The following is a 25,475-nucleotide window of genomic DNA, read 5'->3' as shown; positions in this document are numbered from 1 at the left end:
AAAAAAAGATTTCTAGAACTGGATAGTGTGAACGTACTTAATGCTGCCGAACTGTATACTTTAAAATGATTAGAACAGTAAAAATGAGAGCCCTAAAAAATGGTTAAGTGGTAAGATTTATGCTATGAGTGTTTCACCACAATTTAAAAAATCAAGTTTGGGGCGCCTGCGTGGTGAAGTCGGTTAAGCGTCCGACTCCTGATTTTAGCTCAGGTCATGATCTCAGGGTCGCGAGATGGAGCCCCACGTTGGGCTCCGTCCTGGGTGTGGAGGCTTCTTAAGACTCTCTCTCTCCCTCTCCCTCTGCCCCTTCCCCCCCTTAAAAAATAAAATAAAAGTTAAAAATAAAAATAAAAAAGATAAAAAACCAAGTTAAACCATGCACACATATCCCAACCGGTCATCAAGCACCTAGTATGCCTGAGACACATGCTAGGGGTTTTACAGCTATGATCCCATTTCCTTAATCTCCTGATCATCCAGCAAAGGACCATTTCCTGTTGACGCCACTTCCCTGATGAGGACACAGAGGAGAGGCAATGTGGCTTCTTCAAGGAGCCTGCAGGGAGACTGAGGGCTGTTTGGCTCCAAAGCCTTGCATCCCCCCAACCCTCCTGGCCCCGGTCCACGCCTGTAAGCTACATGACCCCCTCTAGGGGTCCAGTCAGTCCACATTCCAGGACAGGAATTTTTTTGGTACCGGGATATGAGCCTAAGCAAAGCGGAGAAGGCTCGCTGCCCACCCTGAGTCCCAAGTGCCGACCTGCTGGAAAGCATCAGTCCTAAGTAGATACAGGCCCTTAAAATGCTTCTAAGCACAGTTGGAAAAGATACACCCACGTGCATTCAGGTTGCAGCGAAAACCTAGAGCAAAAACACTTAGGGTAAGTGCTCTCTGTCTTAAAAAGAGCATGCCTCCTTGCTGGGGCTGCACAAGGCAGCCTGGTCCTCCAGGGCATTCCCTGAGGGTTCTATTTTCTCCTTGAGAGAGGAGGCACCTCGCTGGTGGCCAAGATGGGGGTCAGTTCTCTGAACATTATAGCCTCACCTAGTACCTCACCCACAGAGCAAGTCGGGAGACCAATGCTTCTGACCTGCAGCCACGGAACCATGATGTGGGGTGTAGGGGGAACAGGGGGGCTTCATGGGGCCCAGAGAAGAGCCATTGTCTCCAGAGAGCCCACCTGGGACCCCGAACAGGCTGCAGAGCTCGGCTCAGGACAGCCCAGGCTCTGGAAACATTTGGCCTTCTAGAAACCACCAGAAGGCTTCAATACTTGGTGCTTGAAAGGAGGGGAGTTTAACTTATTTTGGTTCCAGGGACTAGTTGACAAAAGATGCCATGAGGCCAAGGCTTGACCACCCTACCCCCCTCCCCAGAAAGAAAGTCTTGACAGTACCATACAGGAAGACTACCCGGCTGGGGGATCAACACCCCAGGCCATGGTGTCATTTCTGGATCAACTATTGCTGTGAACCATTAATTGATGTCCAACTCAACAACACAGGAACATCTTAGGCTAAATATGGCTACTCCAAGGGACAAGTCCGGAGGCCATTGCAGAGATCCAGGCAGGGCAGCACTTTGGAGTTTCCTGCTTTCCAAAGACCCACCGCTCCATGAAGTCACGAGCCCCATTCCCACCACCCCTTCTGTCCGTGAGGAACAATTTTGGAAAACCACTTCCTGTTTTAACAATACTTCATGAAAATACAATTCCAACTAGTCTGATCAGCAAACTCCATGCAGAGCTCTGGAAATAGAAATCACTTTGGGTCTCCCCTCCCCCTTGAACATACACACACACACACACACACACACACACACACACATATGTTTTCCAGATGAATCCAGGCTATCTTGGATGGTTCTGCAAAGGAGAAGTGTACCGAGTAGCTTGAGGCTTGGAGGTGGGGGTGGGAGGGGCCAGGAGGAGAGGAAGCAGGTTGGGGGGCTGGTGAAGATATGCTAGCCTCTGGGAGGCTCAGCCCCACCCTGAGGTCCCCAGCCACCCCTCCTGAGTCTGTCTGGGAAGAGTGTGGGGTCCCCGAGGCACCCAGTCCAGGGCCGACCTGGTGCATGGCTACCCCCACCCGTGGCTGAACACACACAGGGGAATGGCTTCAGCCACAGAACTTATCTGGGCTGGAATAGGAAGCGTGACTGAAAAGGGAAACCCTTAGACTGCAGACCACAGGCTAGTCACGGGAAGGCCTGATGCCCATGCCGAGAACTCTTAACAAAAAAGAAGAACCGGGTCTCTCGAGTTATTTTGGTAGATTTTCCATCGCTCTGTTAACCCTCTTCTAGCCTCCGCCGGGACGGGGACAGAACATGCACCACCAGACTGGTGGAGCTGCCCGGGTCTACGGTTCTGGGTGTGAGCTGGAAGGATGGCCAGCTTCTCTTCCCCAGCCCGGCCTGCCTCCCCCAGGTCACCTGCTCTGCAGAGCGCCAACAGGCCCGGCATCTGACCCTGCCTGTCCAGAAGGTGCTAGAAAAGGATCCCCCCTGGGCCCATGTGATGACTCCTGGCATCAACCTGAGGACCGCCTGTGGGAGTGTTTGCACCCATATGAGCTTCTTCCAGATAACCTGTGAGTCTGGGGCCTTCCCTCCAGCCTGGTAATGCGTCAGCCATAACAATGCTCAGGCAGAAGTCAGCGCTCAAGCGCTGCTCCCTCAGCGCATGCGTGTGGAGGGGACGCAAATTCACTTAATATCAGCCCAAGACACAGCAATCTACCCAGAAGAACAACAAAAGCATCAGCATCCCAAAGCTCCCTGCTCTTTCTTCTCTCCCCCATCCATTAAGGGGCTGAAACTTTTTCCACCGGGAAAAAAAAACCTCCTCCTTCTCCACGTGCCCTTATTGCTAATGACTTCCCTACTCCTGACTTCTTCCTGAAACATCTCAAAGGAAAAGCATGCACTTTGTTTCTCCATCATCCCTGTGCCCCCCTCCACGGCCTGCTCAGCCTGGCTTCCGCCCACCTGCTGCCCACCTCCCAGCCTCTCACTGACATGCGCCGGTGCCTCAGTCCCTCAGACCTTCTTCTGGTCTGCTCTCTGGCCCCTGGCTGCCCTCTCAGGATCCTCCAACACCTTCCTGTTTCTATCTGTCTCCTTTGTAGGTTCCCATCTCTCTGTCCCCCCATAAATTCTGGGGTTCCCAGACTTCCACCCTAGCGAGGATGCTTTCCTAACCACGTGCTCTCCCAAGATTTCAGCCCAACCCTCTTCCCCAAGCTCCTGGCCATAGAGCTAACTGATTTCTAGAAATATGGGCTTGGCTGTCCCACAGACACCTCCAACTTAACACCAAAAAGCAAAGCAGCCCCTCCTGGCCAATGGGTCCTGCCATCTCTACTTCAGGAAGCTGAGAGCCACAGTACCCAACACCTGTCTCACCCCACACTGCACCTGTCACCAAGATCTGTTCACTCAGTTCACTCTGCCTCCTTCACGTGCCTGCACAGTCAGTCCTTGTCCATTCCCAGCACTCGGCCCGAGACAGACCGCAGGAGAGGACACATGAGAAAAGTTAAGGATTGGGCCACTACCTTTATTCATATCAGCTTCAGAAAAAGAAGGAGGCAAAGAAAATATCAACTAGACGATGCGAGAATATTTCTGAGAACTGGCTCAGGAAATGGAAAGCAGTTGGAGGGACAGCGGATGGCTCTGCAGAGAGCGTGACAACAAACGTGCACCTGCACGGGTGCGGAGGGGGGTGCCAACAAGGAGCATCCGAAAATGGCAGGAACTCAGGGGGCATCAGGGGGCTCAGACAGAAGGGACAAGGAGGGCAGCAGAAAGAAGCCATTAGACCCCCAGAGCCCTGATACCCCCAACCCTGAGCAGTTATCCCCCATCCCTTCTCCATGAGAGACTAGAGTTTTTCCACTAGAGAAACCGACTCAGGGAAGCTGCAAAACAGATGCGCGAGGAGGGCAAGGATGAGACAGCAAACGGGGAAGCGGAACTCTACCACGGACCCCCAGCAAAACCCTCCCAGCCCCGCGCACTGGACGTACGTGTGGTTTACAGGCATATCAGGCTTGCGGCCGCCAGGAAGAGACTACAGGGCCCCAGTCTAGAGAAAACACAAGCAGAAAGAAATTCCACAGAAGGATGTGGAAATAAAGTTGAAATCTCCAAAAGAGAAGTGGGAACCAAAAGCCAAAGAGATGAAAAAAATGGGAGGGAAGAGGTAAAAGTGAAGGTCTCGCTCTGTTCAGGGGCGGAGGGCCGTCACTGGGAAAGAGGCCGGAGAAAATGGAAGGAAAGGAGTCACCAAAAGTCACGACAATCATAACAACCTAACATTGCCCAGAACTACACATTTCCAGATTAAAAGGCTCCACAAAACGCCCACGTGGTGGATGAACCCCAACCTCCCAAAGCCTCTGACTATACAGTTGTAGAATATTCGTGATGAAAAGAAGAACATATGCTAATCCAGAGGGAAAAGAGCAAAAGAAACAAAACAGTTTACATATAAAATACTAATTCTTAACAAAAATGGAAGACCACGGGGCAGGTGTGTTCCAAGGTCTAAAGCAGTGTCAACCTAGAATTCATTTCTGTTCCATCACAGTATCAGTGAAGTGGGAGAGTAGGGGAAAAAATAACATTTTCACTCAACAAGATCTTTAAATGTCCACCTGCCATGTCCCCTTCCGCAGGAAGCTGCTGCTGGCCGTGTCGCCCCAGGATGAGGGAGTGACTCGGGACAGAGGAGGTCCCGGGTCCTGGAAGCAGGCGAGGGGCCGAGGAATGCCCGTGGTGGCAAAGGAAGGCCTGGGGATGCCCCGGTGGGAGCTGTGGTCAGAGGGCCCCCAGGGGATGGTTCCCAGGTGAACCCCAGCTGCAGAGGCGAACCGAGAGGCCTGAGCCCACACAATACCATGTCGAGAGGCATTTTAGAGGGCTGCTGGAGGTTATAAAAATAAGAAAAGCACAAGATGGTCCAAGAAGAAAAAACATGGAAGCATCCCCTTTGGCTCAGCAGCAAACAGGAAAGAGACTTCATTGTGAAAATACAGTAGACAGGGATGTAAGTAAGTGAAAGCTCGGTTATAGCAAGAGGAAGCTGGTAGATAACATCTAGAAGTGATGAGTTAGCTCGGAAGGAACAGGGGCACAGGGCCAGCCAGTGCTGGGTCTAAACCACGCTGGGAGCAGCTGAGCTCCGCTCGGGCCAGCCTGGACCCAGCCAAACCCATGCTGAAAGGCACAGCAAGAACCAGAGGGGGAGTGAAATCTGGAGGGTGCTGCGGTGTGAAGGGCACCAACCCATCTTACTCCAGAAGGAGCGTGGGTCACTTGGGGATTTTTGAATATATATATATATATATATATTTTTTTTTTTTTAAATAAAGAAGATGGTGTTGTAGCCTTTTAGGAAAACCTTTACTTTGGTACTTTATTTTTTTTTTTAAGATTTTATTTATTTATTTATTTAAGAGAGAGCGAGAGCAAGAGAGAAAGAGCACACGAGTTGGTTGGGGGAGGGGCAGAGGGAAAGGGAGAAGCAGCTAAGCAAGAAGCCTGATGGGGGGTTCCTTCCCAGGACCCTGGGATCATGACCTGAGTTGAAGACAGACGCTTAACTGACTAAGCCACCCAGGCGCCCCTGCTTTAGTACTTTATATAAGAACCTCAAACACTCTAAATCCTGAATCAGGTTGTAGTGTTAAATAATATGTAATTAAAATCATAAATACCATAGATCCCTTCCCCTATAACCCTGTTAACTCTAAAACACTATAAAAAGGCAAGATACCATTATATTTAAATACCAGTACCAGTCCCTCTCGGAGCTATGATTATTAGAAACCTGCACTGCGGGGCGCCTGGGTGGCTTAGTTGGTTAAACATCTCTTGATTTCAGCTGGGGTCATGATCTCAGGGTTGTGAAACTGAGCCTCACGTCAGGTTCCCCACTCAGCTCAGAGTCTGCTTGAGACTCTCTCTCTCTCTCCCTCTGCCCCTCCCCCCCACACTCGCACATTCTCCCTCTCTCTCTCTCTCTCTCTCAAATAAATAAATAAATCTAAAAAAAAAGAAAGAAACCTGCACTGCCCCACCCCTCCCCCTCCCCCACTCCTGGCTTGGTTTTTACAAATCTGCACAAACTGCCATGTCCATCTCCACTCTGTCACAGAGTGAACAAGCCCAGTATGCACATGCTGCTGAATGAATGAATGAGTGAATGAATTCAGGGATACCCAACATCTCGTTGGAGCTTTTCCTGAGGTTTTATCACTCATAAACGCTGCTCAGTTTTAGAAAACAGATCCATCTTTCATGCGAATTCATGAATTCATGGGGGAGAGGCACTTTTCAGAAAAATTTCAAGCCATAAAGAAATTGGGGAGGGAGAGAAGTGCTTTGAAAGCTGTGTGCTGATTATGAACACCCTGAAAGGTACAACAACCCTAGGTTCCCCAAGGAGGGCGGGGGTGCGGGGCGTCACCCTCCCAACCTCCGAAAGCCCAGCATCCCTGCCGCACACGCAGAGTGTCAAGACCTCCCCCTTCCCTTGGCGAAGCATGGGCCAGGGAAGAGAGCGGGCGGGCACAGTGCAGGTCCACTGCTTGGAGCTTCTGAGAAAACATGTCTGTCCCTGGGGCCGTCACCGCAGCGGGAGGGGAGGGTGCTAGGACCCCGCCCCAGGTGGGTCCTCAGGTGCCAGCCTACCTGAGTGGGGAGAGCGGGAAGTAAACAGCACCAGGCTGCTCTAGGCACTTGGATACAGTGGGGTGAAGACAGACAAGGATCTCAGACCCACAGAGCCTGCGTGATAGAGGGAAGACAAGACAGTACAGACAGGAAATAAAGAAATCCTACACACAAGAGGCCAGAGAAGTTGTAAGTGCTCTGGAGAGATCCAGCTGGATAATCCTAGGGAAAGAATGAAAAAACAAGCCAGCACAGAGCCTATTTAAAATCATGGAGGGGCGCCTGGGTGGCTCAGTCAGTCATAATCTCAGGGTCGTGGGATGGAGAGCCCCATGTCAGGCTCCGCGCTCAGCATGGGGTCTGCTTGAGATTCTCTCCCCTTCTGCCCCTCCCACTCATGCTCTCTCTCTCTCTCTCTCTAAAATAAACAAATCTTTAAAAATAAATAAATAATAAATAAAGTAATGGAAGCAACATAAGAGTCACATGGATTCCACCACCACCTCCATTCACTGTAGAGATACGCCCTCGACAGGCTCCCCGCTGGACCAGACAGGACGAGTCTTATTGTGAAACTCGGTTGGGCTCACTTCTCCCCCTGCCTCCATCCTCCTCCACTTTTTAAAATTAGTGCTTTGGAACTTACTCCTGGTTTTACTTCCCCTATAGCCAGACCCACTGGAGAATACACAGGCCCCGCAGTCAGAGACCTGGGTCTGCGCTCTGGCCCCGTCTGCACCAGGCCGGGCAGCGTGGGCAAGCTGCTGCGTGCCCTCCCAAACCACAGCCCACACATCTGGAAGGATGGGGACAGTCATGAGGCTCAGGGTGATAACCCAGATGAGGTCTGGGTGCCTCAGGCCTCACGGATGCGTGCTTGCTTCCCAGCACTGTCTGCCTTCTCAGGCGGCTGGCTGGTGAGGCACTCACTGCATGTTCTAGGCTTCAGGACACGAACCTTCAAGGGGTCATATGCTGGGTGTCAGGGTGGGGGTGCAGCGAGGGGCTGGAAGCTCTATCTGTAGGTTGTGGATGGGCCAGGGCAACCCAACCCCGTGGCCTTCCAGTGTTCACCTGGACTCCCAGGCTCTCCAGATGTGAGCTCCCCTCCCCCCCAGCCTCAAGCCCAGAAGAACTGGCCTGCCCCTCATGCACCACTCTCCCACCACCTGGCCTGCCTTCGGCTCTTCTCTCCAGGCTGTCCTCCCCACATGCTACCCCCATCCCCAAACTCCACTTCAGGTGTCAGCTTCCCCACCGACCCCCATCTAGGCTCCCACGGAACCCACACTTCCCATTTCTCTGCTCAGCACACTTGCAAACGCTTGTTTAACAAGCTGCTTTCCTTCTCCATGCCTGTTCCCTAAAGAAGCTCATCTGTATTTGTCCCTGTGTGTCCCCCACACACTTTACAAGGCCTGGCCCTGAGCAGGCCCTCCACAGAGGTCTGGTGAACTCAACTGAGTCTAAGGACACACGAGCATGGTGTGCAGGGAGAGCATCCCGGGGACCTCAGAATGCTGGCCCAAGTCCCAGCTCAGCTGTGGGGGGGCCTCAGTCCCGATTAGTACAATGTGGTGGCAGAGTGGTGGAGGGAGGGCCGGCCGACCTGTAGGCCCCTCTCACCCCCAACACATAAAGAATATGGCAGAAGAACGGACATCTGTTTGCCTGCTGGGCTCTCGCCTAGTGTTTTAGCCTGAGGCTGGACAAATCAAATTGCACAGTCCAGCATTTATGGACAGTGGCCCCTGGGCCCTGTCTTGGGTGCTGGGGCCGAAGGAAAACAATGAGCACTCCTGTCTCTAGGGTGGCATCCCAGCTTTCCAGGGCAGGCAGACTCACCTGCTCACTTTTCCCCAGAGGCCATTCACCACCTGGGAGGCTCAGACAAAGTCATCCAGGGAAGAGAAGCCCAAAGGAAGCAAATGCCAAGGGTCCTGCTTGGGAAGGCTTTCTAGGCTGACTTAGGAAATTCAAGCTAAAGGGAACCTAGCTTAGCATCCACCTTCAACCTCACAGAGAGGAAGGTGGTAGAAGGAAGGCCCCGCTGCTCCATCTTGGGGGAAGTGTGTCTGAGTCAGGAAAAGGCTCTAAACACACCAATGACAAACATTTTCCAAGCTGTTGTCTACAAACACGTAACGGCCGCTGGCTTCGTGGAATCCAGGTTTTGGAGACAGAGGCTCAAAAGCTGGCAGCCCACGAACTGCATCTGCCCATGGATGTGTTTTGTTTGGCGGGCAAGGTTTTACATTTTTTTACAAATTAGTTCCAACATTTATTCCTAAGAATCCAAATGTCCAACTTCTCTGGAAAACCAGGCAGCACTGGGCTGAAGATGGAAGAAGTTGCCTTAGGAAGAAAGGCCCGCCCCTTAGGGTTCTGGGGGCAAGGGTGGGCAAGGGAAGACCTGGGTGGGCAGAACTCAAAGCACGGAAAGCCCAGACAGCCACAGGCCCCAAAGTCAGCTAAAGAATCAGCCACAGCTCCTAGAGGCGGGGCCGGCTACCCACAATGGCTCCAGTCCCCACCACTCCCTATAGCCTCACACCAAAAGCTTCATGGATTCATGTTTATTCACAGGCCCCTGTAGGCATTTAGCTGGTAGCCTCTTAGACATACACAGGCATAGGCCTCACAAACATACCCAGTCCATAGGCCTTCTTCCCCATAATCTCCTCCACCTCCCCTCGCACCCAGGCTTCAAGGACAGAAAATCTGCTGACATCAAAATTAAAGGTTACCTCCTGCAAAGAGCACACATCTACCCAGGAGAACAGTCAGAAACTTTCTATGTGGGACGCCTGCCAACTACAGGATGTTTTGTAAAGATACGTTGAATAATTGACAATCTATCTGATTCAAGTTGCACTTTTATCGCCACACATCTGTTTATTGTTTTACTACATCCATACAAAATGCCGACATGTCAAACTCTGGGGAAGCATCCTCATAACTTATTCATGAAGAAAAAATCGTGCACAATGATAAACTCGAAATGACAGAAATCGTTATTTTTACTTTAACTATTTGTCCATTTGAACAGCTCCATTTAAAAATTAACACACTTTGGGGTGCCTGGATGTTAGTGAAGAGGCCGCCTTCAGCTCGGGTCATGATCCCGGGGTCCTGGGATCAAGTCCTGCAATGGGCTCCCTGCTCAGCAGGGGGTCTGCTTCTCCCTCTGCCCCTCCCCCCAGCTCGTGCACACTCTCTCTCTCCCTCTCTCAAAAATAAATAAAATATTTTTTTTAAAATTGACACACTTTTTAAATTATTAATATTTGATCAACACAAGATACCCAATTTGAAGCTTCAGTCTTTCCCCAAATCCAATATGGCTCAGATTTCTTTAGGCAGTTTCAAAGTCTATTGGAAAGGCAGCTGTAACTTTATAATGAGAGGGGGAAAAAATTATCAAGAACGTGATCACAGACTGGAAGGCATACCTGCTTCTTATCCTGTGTTTTCTTAAAGTCTTCACATGCTAGCCAAAATAAAACATTTTCTTCACTGAATTCCTTTTTTAAAAATTCCTATGGATAAACAGAAGAAAAAACATCAAGCAGTATTCCACTTTAAGGAAAGAAAGAAAGAAAGAATGCATTTTCCCTCAAGGGCTGGTTTGGCAAAATGAAACTAATGAGTATGGTTCAATCGCCCTTTGAAAACTCCATCCTGAAAAACAAAGCGTATGTTTAGTGTTAAAGCTAGAATTTCATGTGCATTTGAACTTAATGACTTGGACATCGTCAGGAAGAGTAAAAATGAAGCAGGAATCTCCTCACAAGTCTAAGACGACAATAAATTACCAAAGAGTAAATTTAAGTGGGAGATATATTAGTTCCTTCCAGACAGTGTTTAAACAAAGTACATTCCTCTAAAATCAGGCCCATTTTTTTTAAACAAAAGAAAAAAAAATATTAAGCATGTCTAAAAATGTCATGATTAAAACTATTTTAAGTTGGAGGTGTGTTTTCTTTTGTCAGCTGTTTGGGGGTTAGCAGCACAGCCCGCCATCCCGCTGTGCGCAGAATAGGGTCCTTCCCGAGATCTAGATGGTGCTCCCAGTGGCCTAGGGTCCAGGAATGTTAGTAGTCCAGCCGGACACCCCCTCCCTCGGCGCTGCAACAGGGACCAACAGCGTCAGGGCTTATGCTGACCTGAGCCAAGACTTAAAGACAGAAGGCAGTGGGACTCAGGCAGATACGGGGGATTCTCGAAATTCACATGTGGTTCTTCTGACACCTAGGGTTTCTGCTACCCAAAACAGTTCTTTCTAGGCAGCGCCGACACGCCCCATCCATCAGCCCTCCTCCTGGAGTTCAACTTCATTTCTCCAGCTGTTGTCCACCTCTCTCACAGGGTTAATAACGAATCCCGAGAATCCCCGACACAAGAGAACCAACCTTCACATCAGAGAGACCCAGACCACCTCCTCCCAGGTGTCACAGAGCTAGAAATTCTTTGTGGATTCTGCCAATGAGCAAAGTGCCTCTTTTCCCATCACTGCCTCCCCCTCCCATCCAACTATGTAAAAACCAGAAACAGTTTGTGCGTGCCGCTCAGCTCTGGTCCAAGGCTATCCGGGAGAGCGTCTCCACCTTGGCCATGGCAAGTGAGAAGTCCTTACTCTCAGGTTGGGACACACACAGTGAAAAACCAGCCTGTGTTTCCCCCACAGGTGTCTACACTTCTTCATGTGCTGCATCGATCCCGGTCAACAATGAAAAAGGCAAACCCTAAATCTTTTCACGCCTTCTGGGTCTTCAAGCAGATGCTCCAGAGAGGCCGCCCATTTGGCTGTGCTCTTGGGGTTCTGCTGGCTACTGCTGGAACTCCCGTCGCTGCCGTGGATGTCTGCAAAGCAAAGTTCAGACTGGGTATGTGGTCCAAAGATACTTCCATGTAAAAATATCTGCAAATAATGGTCATCGTCATCACCACTGTGGCTAATACAGGTTATGTGCCAGAATCTATTCCAGGCACTTAACACGGGGAACTCGTTCTAGTCCCGATGATAACCTTAGGAAGGAGGCACTGCCATTTCCTCCATCTTACAGCTGAGGAAAACTGAGGCTTAGAGCAATGACAAGAGGGCCGTGTCCTTGCCCACCACTCTCCATCCATCCTTCCCCCACCCACGTGTCCTCTGGCCAACCCTCAGGCAGCCCTCGAGGCTCACTCAGACCATCCTCCCCAGGACCCTGACACAATGGCAGCTGCTTCCCCATTACACTTTGTGCACAGTCTTGTAATTATCGTGCTGTCTTGTGATGATTTGCATGACTGACGCACTAGTCTAAAAGCTTCTGCATATCTTTATGTTGTATCGGCAACATGTAGCTCATTGCTTGGCACATCAATAAAAGTTTGCACCAGGGTTGGGCCAAGGGTGGGAAAAGGGAGACACTGGCTGCAGGTGCAAGGTTTCAGGGGGTTGCTAAAAAACTCAGGCATCAAGATAAATGGTATTTTCATGCAAGATTTTGAAAAATCAAAATGTGCAAAGAATTCCATAACATGGGGCGCCTGGGTGGCTCAGTTGGTGGAGTGTCTGCCCTCGGCTCAGGTCATGATTTTGGGGTCCTGGGATCGAGCCCCATGTTGGGCTCCCTGCTCAGTGGGGAGCCTGCTTTTCCCTCTCTCTCTGCCTCCCACCCCGCTTGTTCTGTCTCTCACTCCATCAAATAAATAAATAAAATCCTAAAAAATTCCAAAACAAACAAAATACCAAAATTGTAAATAAAGACAGGATCGGTATTACTGATTTTTCCTTTGCCTCCAATATGGTTCAGCATCACACCGTTACTATGTGTGTAGATTGAATGAATCTTTGTACTCGCACATCTGTTGCCTTCTCTTCCTCAAGACACCTGAAAAGTGTCTTGACTAAAGGAAAGGGGGCAGGGGACCTCCAACTAACACACTCTGACTACTTGCTGTGAGCAAGTGACAACACAACATGCCTCATTCTACAGAATTCGGCCCCTTCCTGGAGTCAAGGGAAAAAACCATGGAATGTCACTTCGGGTGGGCCCAGGTTCCAAACCCAGTTAGGCAATTCAAACTGTGTGGTAAGGGGCAAAATTCTGTGTGCAAGATAAAGCTAATCCTCCTATCTGGCTGGTTATCCAAAAGACTAAAAGGGGAAGCACATCAGGCATCTAGAAGCTCACAGTAGACTCAACAAATGTTAGTTCCTCTCTCTTGCCTAAATAATGATTTATCAAGTGAACTCTTTTCATAGCTAATACTTTTTCTCCATTGCCTTTTTTCATTTAAAGGTACAAACCTGTTTCTATAAAGCAAAGTTTGAATGTAGGAGAAAATACGCTTTTAACTAAAAAATCAGCAAAGCAAACCATTTGAAAAGGATAAATGAAAAAAGTCCTATGAATATTAATTGCTGCAAACAGCTAGGATGCCATACAGGTTAAAATGTTTTTGGAAGAAAGTTGTATCTGAATACATTGGCCTTAACAGGAACTCAGCTTGCATGATCTTTCATGTTCTATTGGGGGTCCAACGCACGTGTTAATTTCTCAAGCAGCTGGGACCCTGTCTCCCAGCATCTGGGAGAACTACCTGGATTTTAGACATTCGCTGGCTGACTGGGACTAAAAAGCAGAAGCCAGAAGCCCCGTGAAGGGTTGGGGACTGTGTTTCAATACGCACCGGTGAGAATGTAAGCACGTAATGAGCACGTAAGAGAATGATCTGGGACAAACCTATTCCTTCCATCGAGAAGCAAACTCGCTCAAACACAACACAAATGGACCTGATGCTTCTCTAGAGTGCATCTTCAGTCCGTGGATATTACATTAGTTCCCTGCTCTCTTTGCAAATGCTAGAACGGCAAGCCTCTGAACACTGAGTTTCTTCCCGACAAAGTACAAATCGAATCAAGAGATCACCATTATAAGAAAGTTCTGCGAGAGGGTTCATTCTGCCAAGCATTTCGCCAATTTACTCTCCTGTTCGTGAATACAGCTTGACAATTTGCTGCCCTCCCTCAGCAGATCTCCTCTGACATAAATACATGCGGAGACACAAGTGGGCCGCTCCCAGGAACAGTCTTAGGCAGCCACAAATTTCTCCTGCTGTCACACACCACCTACTTTGCCCATAAGTTTTCAACCTTGGTCTGAAAGGGTTCCAAAGCTCCTGACATTCTTCTCAATAATAAACCAGACCACATTTGGGTTTTTGCTGCTACGCTCTCTTGCAAATAAATGCACTTGGTGGATTCCCATTTAAGCAAAATGGGAGATAAGATATCTGGCCCCACCATTTGATAGTTGCCACCTCCCCCAACCCTTAATTCATACTCCAATCATTTTGCATATTAGATTTCTGTGCCAGCTTTCATTTGATCAAAGACTGTTATAACTCAATACCACTAGTCTGGTCTTGTCCCCTTATTTTATAGACTGGGAAATAAACCTTTGGAGGATAAAATAAGGGGTTCAGAGGGTAAATGACCTACCCAAGGTGACCCAACTAAAGAACTGCTCTATGGAACCAGTATTGGGACTTCAAAGTGAAGGTGACTGTCCCTCCCAGGCCCACCTCCACAGAACCCCAGGGGCTCCTCCAGAACACGGGACTTGGCAAATAAATGGCCCTTCCTCTCAGTTCTCGGCTGGGCTACCATCTCCCTGCCATCGAGAGTAATGAAATACATCGACTCCCACACTGTTACAGAAGGGCACAGAATTTCTAGGTCTGGCTCAGGAAGTCCACCAAGATGCAGCTACTCTCCACAGCCATGGCCACTGGTGTCTGGCTTTGGTGCCCTTGATAAAGACAAATTCCTTCTTGCCTTTTTTGCCCACTTTCTGCCCCCACCATTCTTACCGTGGTTATCTTTTTCCCACACTCTGATGTGTTTTTGCTTTTCCCAGAAGTATTGTTTTGAATTTTTCCATGACTTCCTGATTGCCTTTCAATTTTGATAAAAGCTTTTGGCTATGCTTTTTTTCCTTAATCCTTATTGATTGTTATTGATACAGATAGATAGCTCTAAATAGAACCACATCTGCAAACTCCATTCATTTAATGGTGTATCTCTCTTTTTTAAGATTTTTTTTAAAAGATTTTATCCATTTATTTGACAGAGAGAAAGAGAGCACAAGTAGGCAGAGAGGCAGGCAGAGGGAGAGGGAGAAGCAGGCTTCCTGCTGAGCCGGGAGCCCGATGCGGGACTCAATCCCAGGACCCTGGGATCATGACCTGAGCCGAAGGCAGCCGCTTAACCGGCTGAGCCACCCAGGCGCCCTTTAAGATTTTATTTATTTTTGACACAGAGAGAGTGTACAAGCAGGGGAAGCAGCAGAGGGAGAGGGAGAAGCAGGTTCCCGCTGAGCAGAGAGCCCCACGTGGGGCTCGATCCCAGGACCCCGGGATCATGACCTGAGCCGAAGGCAGATGCTTAACTGTCTGAGCCACCCAGGCGCCCCTAATGGTGTATCTCTTTTCCAAGTCATGCTCCTGACCTCCAGAGAGACTGAGCAGAGGCCCCCCCCAACTGGCACTGCCCTAGAGATCACCCCTCAAGTCGGGTCATTTCTATTACTCAGGGTCCCCCCACTCAGGAGACTTTCACTACTTCTCAATGCATGTAAGTAAAGGCTTCCTAAGACAAGTTCACCTTAAATGTTACAATCAGTCCAGCAATTATAAGAAAAAGGAATAACTTTTCTCTATAGTATGCAGGTTTACTTCTGAACTTAAGAATAAAGCAAAACCAAGAGTTCCTAGCTTCCCAACTCCTGGTACCTGGGGCCATAAAGGTATAATATTCTTTGTTTTTTCATTGATAAAAATTGACATTTTAGATGGATTACAACACAAGAAGGTAAGCTTGGAATGCATAGGAGGAAAAAGAAGTCAAATGTACTTTTCTAGCAGCTTTAAGATCACTCAAGCTAGTAAGGAACTATCGGTGACAACATTTGTTTCAATTTTGTCCAGCTCTGTTTATCTTGTCTTGTTTAGTTTACCTATAAAATATCTTTACAATGAAAAAAAATTTTTAACCTCCTGAGGTCTTTAAAGCATTTTAGATCAGATTTTTGTAGGCACAATACTTATTTTTCAATAAATTTATATTCAGATTAATCTGTCATTAGCTAATAACAACAGCGAACACTTACACATTGCTTACAGTGTGCCGGGGACAGCTTCAAGCTTTTTCTGTGGCTTAAATCATTCATACCTCACAATGACCCTGTGCTTAATATTATCCCCATTTCAGATGACGAAGCACAGATGAGGCACAGGAACTTGCAAGGGTCACCCAGCTAGGAAAGGGGGGGACCGTGCTCCAAGCACAGCTCCAGAGCCCACGCTCTTTATCACGAGACTCTACTGTCATTTTTGTTTTTGATAACTGCTGGTCTTCACACTCACAACGGCCTTGAAGAGAAAGACAAAAACTGCACCGTGGGAAAAGACTGGGAAAACCAAGAGGGAATTCAGTGCAAACAAAAACCCACACCAGACCGGGCCAGAATCATCTAGCATGCAAACACAATGTACATACGTTTTCCATTTACATTTATGCTGTTCTGTGTGGTTTCTGACTTCAGCAAAAGCCATTATTTCAAAGATACAGATGGCTGAGGCTGGTTGCTTGCAGCGTATTTCGTAATGCATTATTTATAGATGCTATGATGTCATATCTACCAGAGACCTTCTCCAGACATTAATTCCTTGGAAATCCATACTCAAAAGGCATCTGTAACACTCATCGGAACCGAAGGCCTACAGCATGGATTCCTGCTATTAGTCTGCAGGAAGGTCTGGATAATGATCCTGCATAGACAATATTCCCAAGTGAAATAGTGTCCTAGTAAAATCTCAATACCCAACTTCCTCAAAGCAGAGTCAGCGTACATTATCAAAGAGTCTATCCTAAGTACCCCCAAAACTTACAGCATTATTAAAGAAAACAAACCAAACATTCAAGCCCAGGAAGAGGCCGAAATGTTCACTCTAAATTCTGAAGCAGTTTGGTGCAACACATACACACACTCACACACACACACACACACACACCATACTCCCATAAATATTCAAGGAAAAGTGCACACCCCAAGAACCTTATTTAAAACCTCACATCAGGGGCACCTGGGTGGCTCAGTCAGTTAAGCGTCCGACTCTTGATTTCAGCTCAGGTCAGGATCTCAGGGTTGTGAGATGGAGCCCTGTGGTGGGCTCCACACTCAGCACAGAATCTGCTTGAGATTCTTTCCCTCTCCCTCCCCCTCTGCCCCTCCCCTCCCTGTCTCTCTCCCAAATAAATAAATAAAATCTTTAAAACCTCATATCAACTATACCACATCAAACATTTTACATTTTTTTTTAAAAAGTCATCCAAAAAAAAAAAAAAAAGTCATCCAAACTTAGAAGCAGAGAATCAGTTTGTTACAACTGGTGATCTATGTAAGGTTCCGGAGAAAGTGGGTCATGGAAACGCTCTATCTAAATATTACTTAAGTGTTTATCGGCTCCAGTATCTAACTTCTGAGAATAACTACCCTTCAAGGATGCAATTCCCTCGGTGGGGAGTTTTGCGTGAAGTGCAATTAGCAGAATATAATAATAAAAACGAAAAAGTTTTAAAATGATCATAATAATAGCAAGCATTAAAGACCAGAGAAGGCAAGCAGGCTACAGAGGGCTGGCTGGACTCCGAAAAGGCATCATGGCATTTTTTTGTTTTTTACAAGAAGCCAGAGACCTCAGAGAAAGCCAAGGGCTCAGGCGGGGCCTCCCAAGGGCACCTGTGTCCCTGTGTCTACACTCCACTCTCCTCCCAAGCCCCTGCCTTGCGCCGCTGTCGGCTGGGCGGTGGGCAAGCTGAGGACATCTGCCCAAGGGGGGTGGGGGCCAGTCCTTACGTTCCATGCTCTGGGGTCCACCTGAGGATTCTCACGAAGCCCAGGAACCCACTGCCTTCTCAGAGACGCTTCGTGGGAGACAGGCCGGGGGCTGCGGGGCTCCTGAGCACCCTTGAATCTGGAGGAAAAACAAGACTCCACATCCTCTTTTGAGTGGACTAAACAACAGATGGCCACTGGCTTCCAGTTTCTACCAGAGGGAAGGAAATCAGAACGCCAGACTGTTATTTGTAGCCTCCCTAGAATCTCTACTTTCTAGGCAAAGGCCCAGAAAAAAATAAAATTACCCAGGAGCTCTACCCTGGGGGTGAAAATGAAGACCCTGTCCTGATTCCCTTCACTTCCCAGAGGCCTGTGCTACCCACCACCTCCCCCAAGGCCTGACACTTGTGCACAGATGTGCCCTCACTCCCCCGGGGCCCCTACGGCCGGGTGGGCAAGTGACCTTCTCCCTCCAGCATCAGCGGGACTGTGCATTTCTTGAGGAGGATCTGTGTCTTCCCTGCGGTCCGCCATGTCTGGCGCTCATGTTCACGTTTACATTGATGGATGTTTTCTGATAGATTGGGGGCGAGACAGCGAGCAGGACCGCTGTCAAAATAGCTGCCTAAGCGCTTGCTATAGATCTCGTCTCCACCTCACAGCGACCTGCCCAGGTCGGGCTCATCGGGGGTCCATTTTACAGAGGGGGAAACTGAGGTACAGTGAGGTTAAGCGACATGCTCCGAGGAGCAAGCAAAGAAGGGGACAAGGTGGGACTCAGCCCCAAGCCCTCTGGCTGCAGCGCCTGGGAAGGGAAGGGCGGTGACAGACACAAGAAGTGAAAGGCGGGGCCCTTTTTCTCACAGAACTTAAAATTAATTGAAAAGATGAGACCAGGAGTTCCCACATGGCTATCTGCCCACAATGCCACAGGCTGGCATGAAGTTTTTTTTCACTGGTTCATGAAGAAATGAAAATAAAGATAAGGAAATAGTTACCACTTAAGCTGTCTTGATACCGTCAAGGCGGCCTTGGGTTGTTTTTAGGAAAGAGATCATTATATTTATTTACATGGTCAAAAATTCAAGAGACACAGTGGGAGCACAGGGGGGAGCAGGGCTTGCTGTCAGCTCTGTCCCTCAGCCACCCAGTGCCTCTCCCCGGACACAGCAACCTCTAGAAAATTCTGGTGGATCAGGACATTTCCTTACATGAGATTCTGTCTTTACTCTCTGGGGTGTTCACATGCCCTTTCATTCATGGAATGATAAAGATGGTTGATGGTGGCGTTGTTTTTAATGTCCTGGCTGGAGAAAGGAAAAGAGGAGGGTAAAGGAAGAAAGGGCAGGAGGAGAGGAAAGAGAAAAGTTGTCAGCTCCATATTCATATATATATATGTATGTATATATATATATGAATAAAATATATATATTTTAAACTCTAAATATATCTTAACAAGAGAACTAAATGGATACTGTGTGAACTCATGCAGGTAGCTCTGGGCTTGGGTCAGAGATTTGAGTTCTCTGGTCTGTCCCTTCTGAAATAGGTGGCTCCGGACAAGTCCCTGCCCCTTGGTGGCCTCTACAGTTGTCCAGGGAGAGAAAAAACAGGCTGCATTTCGGGGGCAGAGAGGGAGGGAGGCAGGAGGCTGGGGAGAGCGGCCCTGCTGAGGCAGGGGGAGACCCAGCTGTGGGAGAAGACTCAGGACAGAGGACACCCTCGGAAGCAAAGGGGCAGAAGTGGGAATGCGCAGCCCCCACGGGCAGAGTGAGAGCAGGGGGGCTGCGCCTGGGAGAGAAGGCAGGCCCGAGGAGGGGTCCCTGAGCGCTGCGCAGAGGGGACAGCACAGCTGACCCGCAGGCCCTCGGCAAGGCCCTGGAGGGATGGGAACTTGCTTAGAAGGGAAATGAGTCCCCGGATGTCTGCAAGGGGCTGTTCCCCCCGCGGGGGATGTCTCCTGACCACTCTTATCAGGGAGCTGCTGCTGTCGCCTTCCCGCGGCCCCCTTTGCCCCCACCGCCCCTCTAGGGCTGCAGCAGAGGAGAGCTATCTGGGGGAAGCAGAAGACAACCAGCAAGAGGAAATTTAGTACAATTTAAACAGCAACTTTCTGAGCCCGGCGCCCTGGGCGGAGGGGATTACTCAAGCACAGCAGAGGATGTGCCTAAGTCCACCCAGGAAGCCCCAGGAAATGGCCCACCAGGCACCTGCCAGGTTCGCCAAATTTCTAACAGTGCAGGAAGGAGATGTCAATCACATACAAAGTCAATGAAGGCAAACAGAGCTCCAGCAGCACCTGACACCCACCTGTCTAGAGGGTGCTCTTGGTGGCATTCAGAGCTGACACCACGGACTCAGTCGGCTCATGGGCTGACCACGCTGGTCTAAAACAACAACCCCTCAGCCCAGCCCGGCCTCTCTGTCCCTGAGCTGCTCTCCCTGAACCCACAGTCGGGCCTGTGATGTTCCGCAGAGAAAGTTTCCCCAGAGGCCAAGACTGCCCCGCTCGCTGCTGGGTTGTTAAAACAAAGACATTAAGTTGCTATGTTGACTGTCATCTTTAAATAAAAACTTAAGCCCAGCAATAAATCCGAAACTGGTCCCAACGGTTTAATGGGATAATATACAACAGACCCCCAGGGGAGGACCAAGGCCTGCCTGGCAGGGTGGGGATTCCCTCCGCGGGTCACCCCTCAGTCTGCTCACAGCGGGAAGGCTGTGGCCTTGGCTTTGCTTTCCAGGTGAGTGGCACCACGATTACCATCAACAGTGTGAGCCGTCGTGCGGGGCGAGGGGGTGGGCAGACAGACTTCAGTGGCATAAGAATCAACCTGGGCACTTACTGAAAATGCAGCTTACTCTCCCTTCCACCTCAGATTCCCAAGACTGAATCAGTGGGTCCAGGTGTGGCCTGGAAAGCTGCATTTTATCCACCCCCTTCGCACTCCCAGTGGGTTCATGAACACACTTTGAGAAATCTCCAAAAGGAAAAACAAGGGAATTGCACTTTGAACCTTGGAATTAGGGGTTAGGAACTCCAAACTCTGAGCTTGAAGACATGGTCTCCAATAAGGTTTTGCTGAAAAGCAAGGAAAGTCTAGACAGTAGAAGGTTCTGGGAGGCAGGACTGCGGCTGGGTCCATATCAGGAGTCTGCAGGGCTGGATCCACCACTGGTAGGGCTGGAAGCTTATACAATTTGGAGAGCCAGTTTAGGAAAAATAATTTAGAGTTACCAAATAAAAATGTAGTACAGGGTCCCATGGATCGCTTGGCTAACTTCCCAGTACCTCTGCCTTGGGGCCCACATTCCCTTTCTCACTTGACTCCTTTTCTCACTGCTGGATGGTGATGCCCAAAAGGCAGGGCCTCATTTGCCCTTTCCCATCAGTGGGGTACACTTTAAACCTAAAAATCCAATGGCGTTTGGGCTCTTGGAGGCCAGGCACCCAATACCAAACCATGATGCTTACTTAGCTACTAATCTTTCTATCTGTCACCTAATCCCATGTCGTAAGGCTGAAAAGTGGCTGCCCCAAAAGAGGTACACTCCACGAGTGTCCTCAAATTGCCCATCTTTCTGGGGTACAACCCTCACCCATATAACACCCCCCAAACCAGGGATGCCCCAAAACATTGCAAAGCAATGAATAACCAGGCAGAGATGTTCAGAGCAGCTCTGTTTATAATATGAAAGGGGGAAACCAACCATTATTACTCATTTATTACGTGCCAGGCATTGCACTAGGGACTTCATATGTTCTGGTGTGTCTAATCCCAGGACTCTATGAAACCCACTTTATAGATGGGAAAACAGACACAGAGGTGTGTCAGTAAACCAGCTCTCCTAGAAAAAAAAAAAAAAAAAAGCTTGATCTTTAGCATTTGCCCATTTCCATGGTAAAAATATCCACCAAGAGCCAATTTCAGGCTATCTGTGATTTAGCACCCAGTTCTTAAATTTCCCGATAATTTAGCAATTGGCTCAGAGATCAGAAACTTGCCCAAGGTCACTGAATGATAGAGTCAGGGTGGGAACCAGGAGTTGAACTTGAGTCCAGGCTCTGACTACAGCTCCACAGGCCTGTGAAGAGCCACCAAAAGGGAACGGCTAAAAGAAACATCCGAAGCAATCCTTTGACCCACAGACAACACAGCAAGATGTACAAAGCCCACTGACACAAATATAAGCTCTTTACAATGACCCTATGAAGTCCTACTTTATTACGGGTGTCCTGAGTATTAAACACAATGATTTGCATCAGTTGATGGACAGGAAACCAGCTCCCTCTTTAAGGGCTCACAGAGGGATAGCTGTTTTATTCCCATTTTGCAGATCCTCATTTGCACAGAACTCGAAGTTTTCACAGCGGTGGAGGTGAGATTTGGTCCCAGCCGGTCTGGTCCCAGTCCATCCTCTTAATGCAATGTCCCTCATAAAATATGATATTCAGGGAAAACAGGACACTGACCAACATGTCCAGACTCCTAGCACTAGGAAGAAGTGAGTCTGCTAGTGGAAGGCAGCAGAAAAGCCTCTGAACTCCACGGTCAGGCCAACGTGGGTTTCAAAGATTCTCCATCACCCCCTAAATGTGACTTGGGGCAGGGTAACTAACAGCTCCCCGCTTCAGTTCCCTCTTCTGGAAAGTAGCCTTAACAGTACCTATCTCACAGGCTGGCCCCTAAGGGTGGAGAGAGAACACAGAACTGGGTGAACAGATTCCTGGGCCCACATTGAGAGCTCAAAGGAGCATAGCCACAACTGTGAACGAAAAGGGTAAGGTGGCTGGCATCAAAGGCATGGTCTCATCTTCACCGTGGATTCTTTGTCCTACCGAATTGCTCCAAATTGTGCCTCAGGCTGGTCCATTGTGACAGCCAAGCCGAGTCCACCCACGGTAAGGTCAGCGCTCCCCTGGCGCGAACTACAGATGTGCCTTCTCCACCCTGGTGTTCACCCTCCTCGGCGGCCCCATATTTCGGCCCCGCAGCGCAGAACTGAAGGCGCCGGGCGGCCCGGGCCCCGCTGCCAGTCGGATCCCGGGGGTCCAGCCCTGCCTGCTCCGGGCGCTGCGCGGGCATCGTTCGCACCAACGCCCGCAGCGGAGAGAGGCAGAGAACTCCAGAAGGGAAGGAGCCCGCGCGACTTTCTGCTTTCGGATCTAGAGCCCGTACTCCCTCCAAAGTTTGGGGGTGTATGGGATCTCCTTTTTTCTCCCAGACCATCAGTAAAAAGAAAACTCCTGTTGTTCCCCCTTTTCTCCAAACTTCCCCCCGCAGCGCCGCTCGGGGCTCTGCGCTCCCGCCGCGGCTGCGACCGCAGGGACGCCGGACGGAGCGAGGAGAAGCGGCGCGGTCCGCGGGGACCCTCGCCAGGTGGGATCGCCAAGCCGCGCCCGAGCACAGGAGGGAGGGAAGGATGCCCGGGACCCTGGGCGGGCAGTGTCGGCAGAAGCGGCTCCTCCGGGCGCCCGATCCCCAGCCCGCGGGGCCCGGAGCCGCTTACCTGACGGCGGCCGCTTCCTGCTGAGCCGGCTCACGGCGCGGTTAAACATCGCCGCGGTCGCCCGGGGAGGAAGGAGGAGTAGCCGGGCGGCGCGGCAGCTGAGCCGGAGGACCGAGAGGAGGAGGAGGCCGAGCAGGAGGAGGAGCCCGCTCAGCACCGCCCCGGCGCGCCCGCCCTCGCCCCGCCGCCCTCCCCACCGCCAGGCGCCGCGTGGCGCGCTCCGTGCGCCCTGCCCGCCCGCGCCGGCGGGGGCCCAGCAGTGCAGCCTCAGGGGCCCGGGTGGCTCAGGGCGGCCCCGGGTGACCAAACGTCGAGGCCCGGCCCCGCGTTCGGGATGGAGTGCACTGGCCTGGAGGGAGCCCGCGCCGCCCGTGGCTTAGGAACCCTGCCCGGGCAGCCGCGCGCCCCGGGGGCCCCCCCGCCGCCCCCGCGGAGGTCGCCAAAGCAGCCGCCCAGGGCCCCGCCCCGCCCGCCTCGAGACTCGGCGTCCATCCCGGTCTCCCGCCCTCTTCCTGCAGCCGCGAGAAATGGGCACGGCGCCGCGGGCGCACCGCGCTCCGTGGCTCCGTGCGCCTTCGGGAGGCGGCAGGCCGGGGTCCCCTCCCGCTACACGGACGCGGAAGCCGAGGCCTCGAGGTTCTGCAAAACCCGGACGCGGCCCACGGCCTTCGCCTCCTCGCCCCCGGGATCCAGGATCCCCGCGGGCCCGGACTTGCCCGCCCCTCCACTCCGTGGCTGCCCGGCCGTTCCACGGCCGCGAAAGCCGGTGGGGCATGGCCAGGGTCCGTGCCGCGGGGAGCGAGCCGAGCTGCGCTGCGCGGGCGCCGGGTGAACTTGGATGCCTTCTCCCCGTGGCCTGGAGGCTCCAGGGGCCTGCCTCGGTGGAATTCTGCAGGAACCCTTAGGGTTCCAGCGCCGAGAGATGCCTCTGCCCCGCACAGAGACTGGTTAGGGACACTTCTCTAACTTTGGGGACACGTGGTACAGCTTCCGGCAGGGCCTTTAGCTCAACTCTCGGAGTCACTCAGGTCCACACTGAACTCCGGCTTGATTTCTCCTCTCCCACCACCAGTCACCTGCTCAGCGCGGCGCGCCCCCCTCTATCTATTGTCTCATTTCTGTGCAAAGCAGCCCCCAAGGGGGTGTCATTAGCCTCATTTTCTTGAGCGTTCGGTTTGCGAAGAATTGTCTTTCTGGCGAGTCTTATTTCTCTCCTTGTGTATCTGGCTTTGTCTCCAAATTGGTCTTTTATTTTTAGCTGTGCTAATTGCTATTTTTCTAAACCGTTCCCCAGTCGTCGGGCCCTGCCACCCATCCTTTTGCAGTGTTTTCTCTAGCTGGCACTTTCTTTTATATCTTCTATTCTGAGCGGCCCGTTCTGCTCATTTTTTCTCCCTCTTCTACCCACCCGCTCCGTCCCAATTCCACCCCATCGCTGGCCTTCTGTGGTTGCTTCTTGTTTCTGGCCCTACCTTTGCCCTCTCAAAGCCACTTTTCCCCCGAGTATTTCTGAGCACCCACTGTCCCCTGCTGCCAGGAGAGCTTTTTCTGGCTCCTGAAGATAGTGAAGATTACCGGGGTTTTGAGCTTCCCTGGAGGATGGTCACTACGGGGACCAGGAACAAACTTAGAACCCAGCAGAAAAGCTCAATTTAAAAAACGCCTCCTTCTGTCCTTGGCGTACTCTGGGGGTGGGCTCCCCACCTGCTTCCACACCCTTTGTAGCATACTGCAACCACAGGCGGCAGCTTCCCCGGTTGGAAGAGCAGGGCTTTGAAACTCAGGCAGAGTCCTGGATCCAAATGAGGTTGCTACATTCTCGAAGCACTGCAGAGGGTATCTGCGCTGTGGATCTCCCCAGAAAACCATCCCAGAGACCAAATTACAGGTAAGATGACAGGTAATCCTAACACAGGAAACGAGACTGGCACAGTGGGTAAGTATCAGGCATAGCTAAATACGCCAGTTGCCAGGTCCAGCCCCACAAGTGTCCTGAAATGCCCTGAGAGTGGCCTAAGACATACCCATGAGTGCCTCCTGAGCTAAGAAGGCGGCTAGGCCTTTCTGAAATAGGGGGAAAATAGCCCAGCTTCAAACCACTTTCACTGTCCTGTTAGCATATTAGATGGTGAGTTCAAAAATAAAGACCATGGTCAAGGTTTAATGTACACAGTTTAGAATTTCTGCTTTGGAACATTAAGAGACTGTCTGGGTGAAGTTGTTTTAAATATCTGTTTTAAGTATCTAAAGATCCAAAAGTCAGTTTTCAACAGGCACTGTAGAAAAGACCAAATATACAAGTATAGAGCTTCAGGGTTCCTAAAGCTTGCCAAAAGAACACACACACACACACACACACACACACACACACACACACACACACA

The 25,475-nt window shown here is 50.4% G+C and overlaps 1 protein-coding gene across 3 annotated transcripts in view; it reads right to left on the bottom strand.

Annotated features, from left to right (window-relative positions):
- Positions 1–23,240, bottom strand: part of RGS10 (regulator of G protein signaling 10) — a 36,334-nt gene extending 13,094 nt beyond the window's left edge. Inside the window, exons 1-3 of one of the 3 annotated variants that reach the window (XM_025880552.2) lie at positions 23,092–23,240; positions 11,433–11,551; positions 10,141–10,227 (exon numbers count right to left, since the gene is read on the bottom strand). In XM_025880552.2, the coding sequence (XP_025736337.1) occupies positions 10,141–10,227; positions 11,433–11,551; positions 23,092–23,140 (255 nt within the window). In that variant the 5' untranslated portion in view covers positions 23,141–23,240. The other 2 variants (XM_073904125.1, XM_025880553.2) reach the window with 2 other exon arrangements.
- Positions 23,241–25,475: the final 2,235 nt, after the last annotated feature.

This window comes from Callorhinus ursinus, unplaced genomic scaffold (genome assembly GCF_003265705.2).
Source record: "Callorhinus ursinus isolate GAN/ISIS: 27379988/994484 unplaced genomic scaffold, GSC_fseal_2.0 scaffold20, whole genome shotgun sequence".
NCBI classification, from domain to species: domain Eukaryota; kingdom Metazoa; phylum Chordata; class Mammalia; order Carnivora; family Otariidae; genus Callorhinus; species Callorhinus ursinus.
The sequence above is the reverse complement of the archived record's forward strand: the minus strand, read 5'-3'. Positions and strand labels throughout refer to the sequence as shown.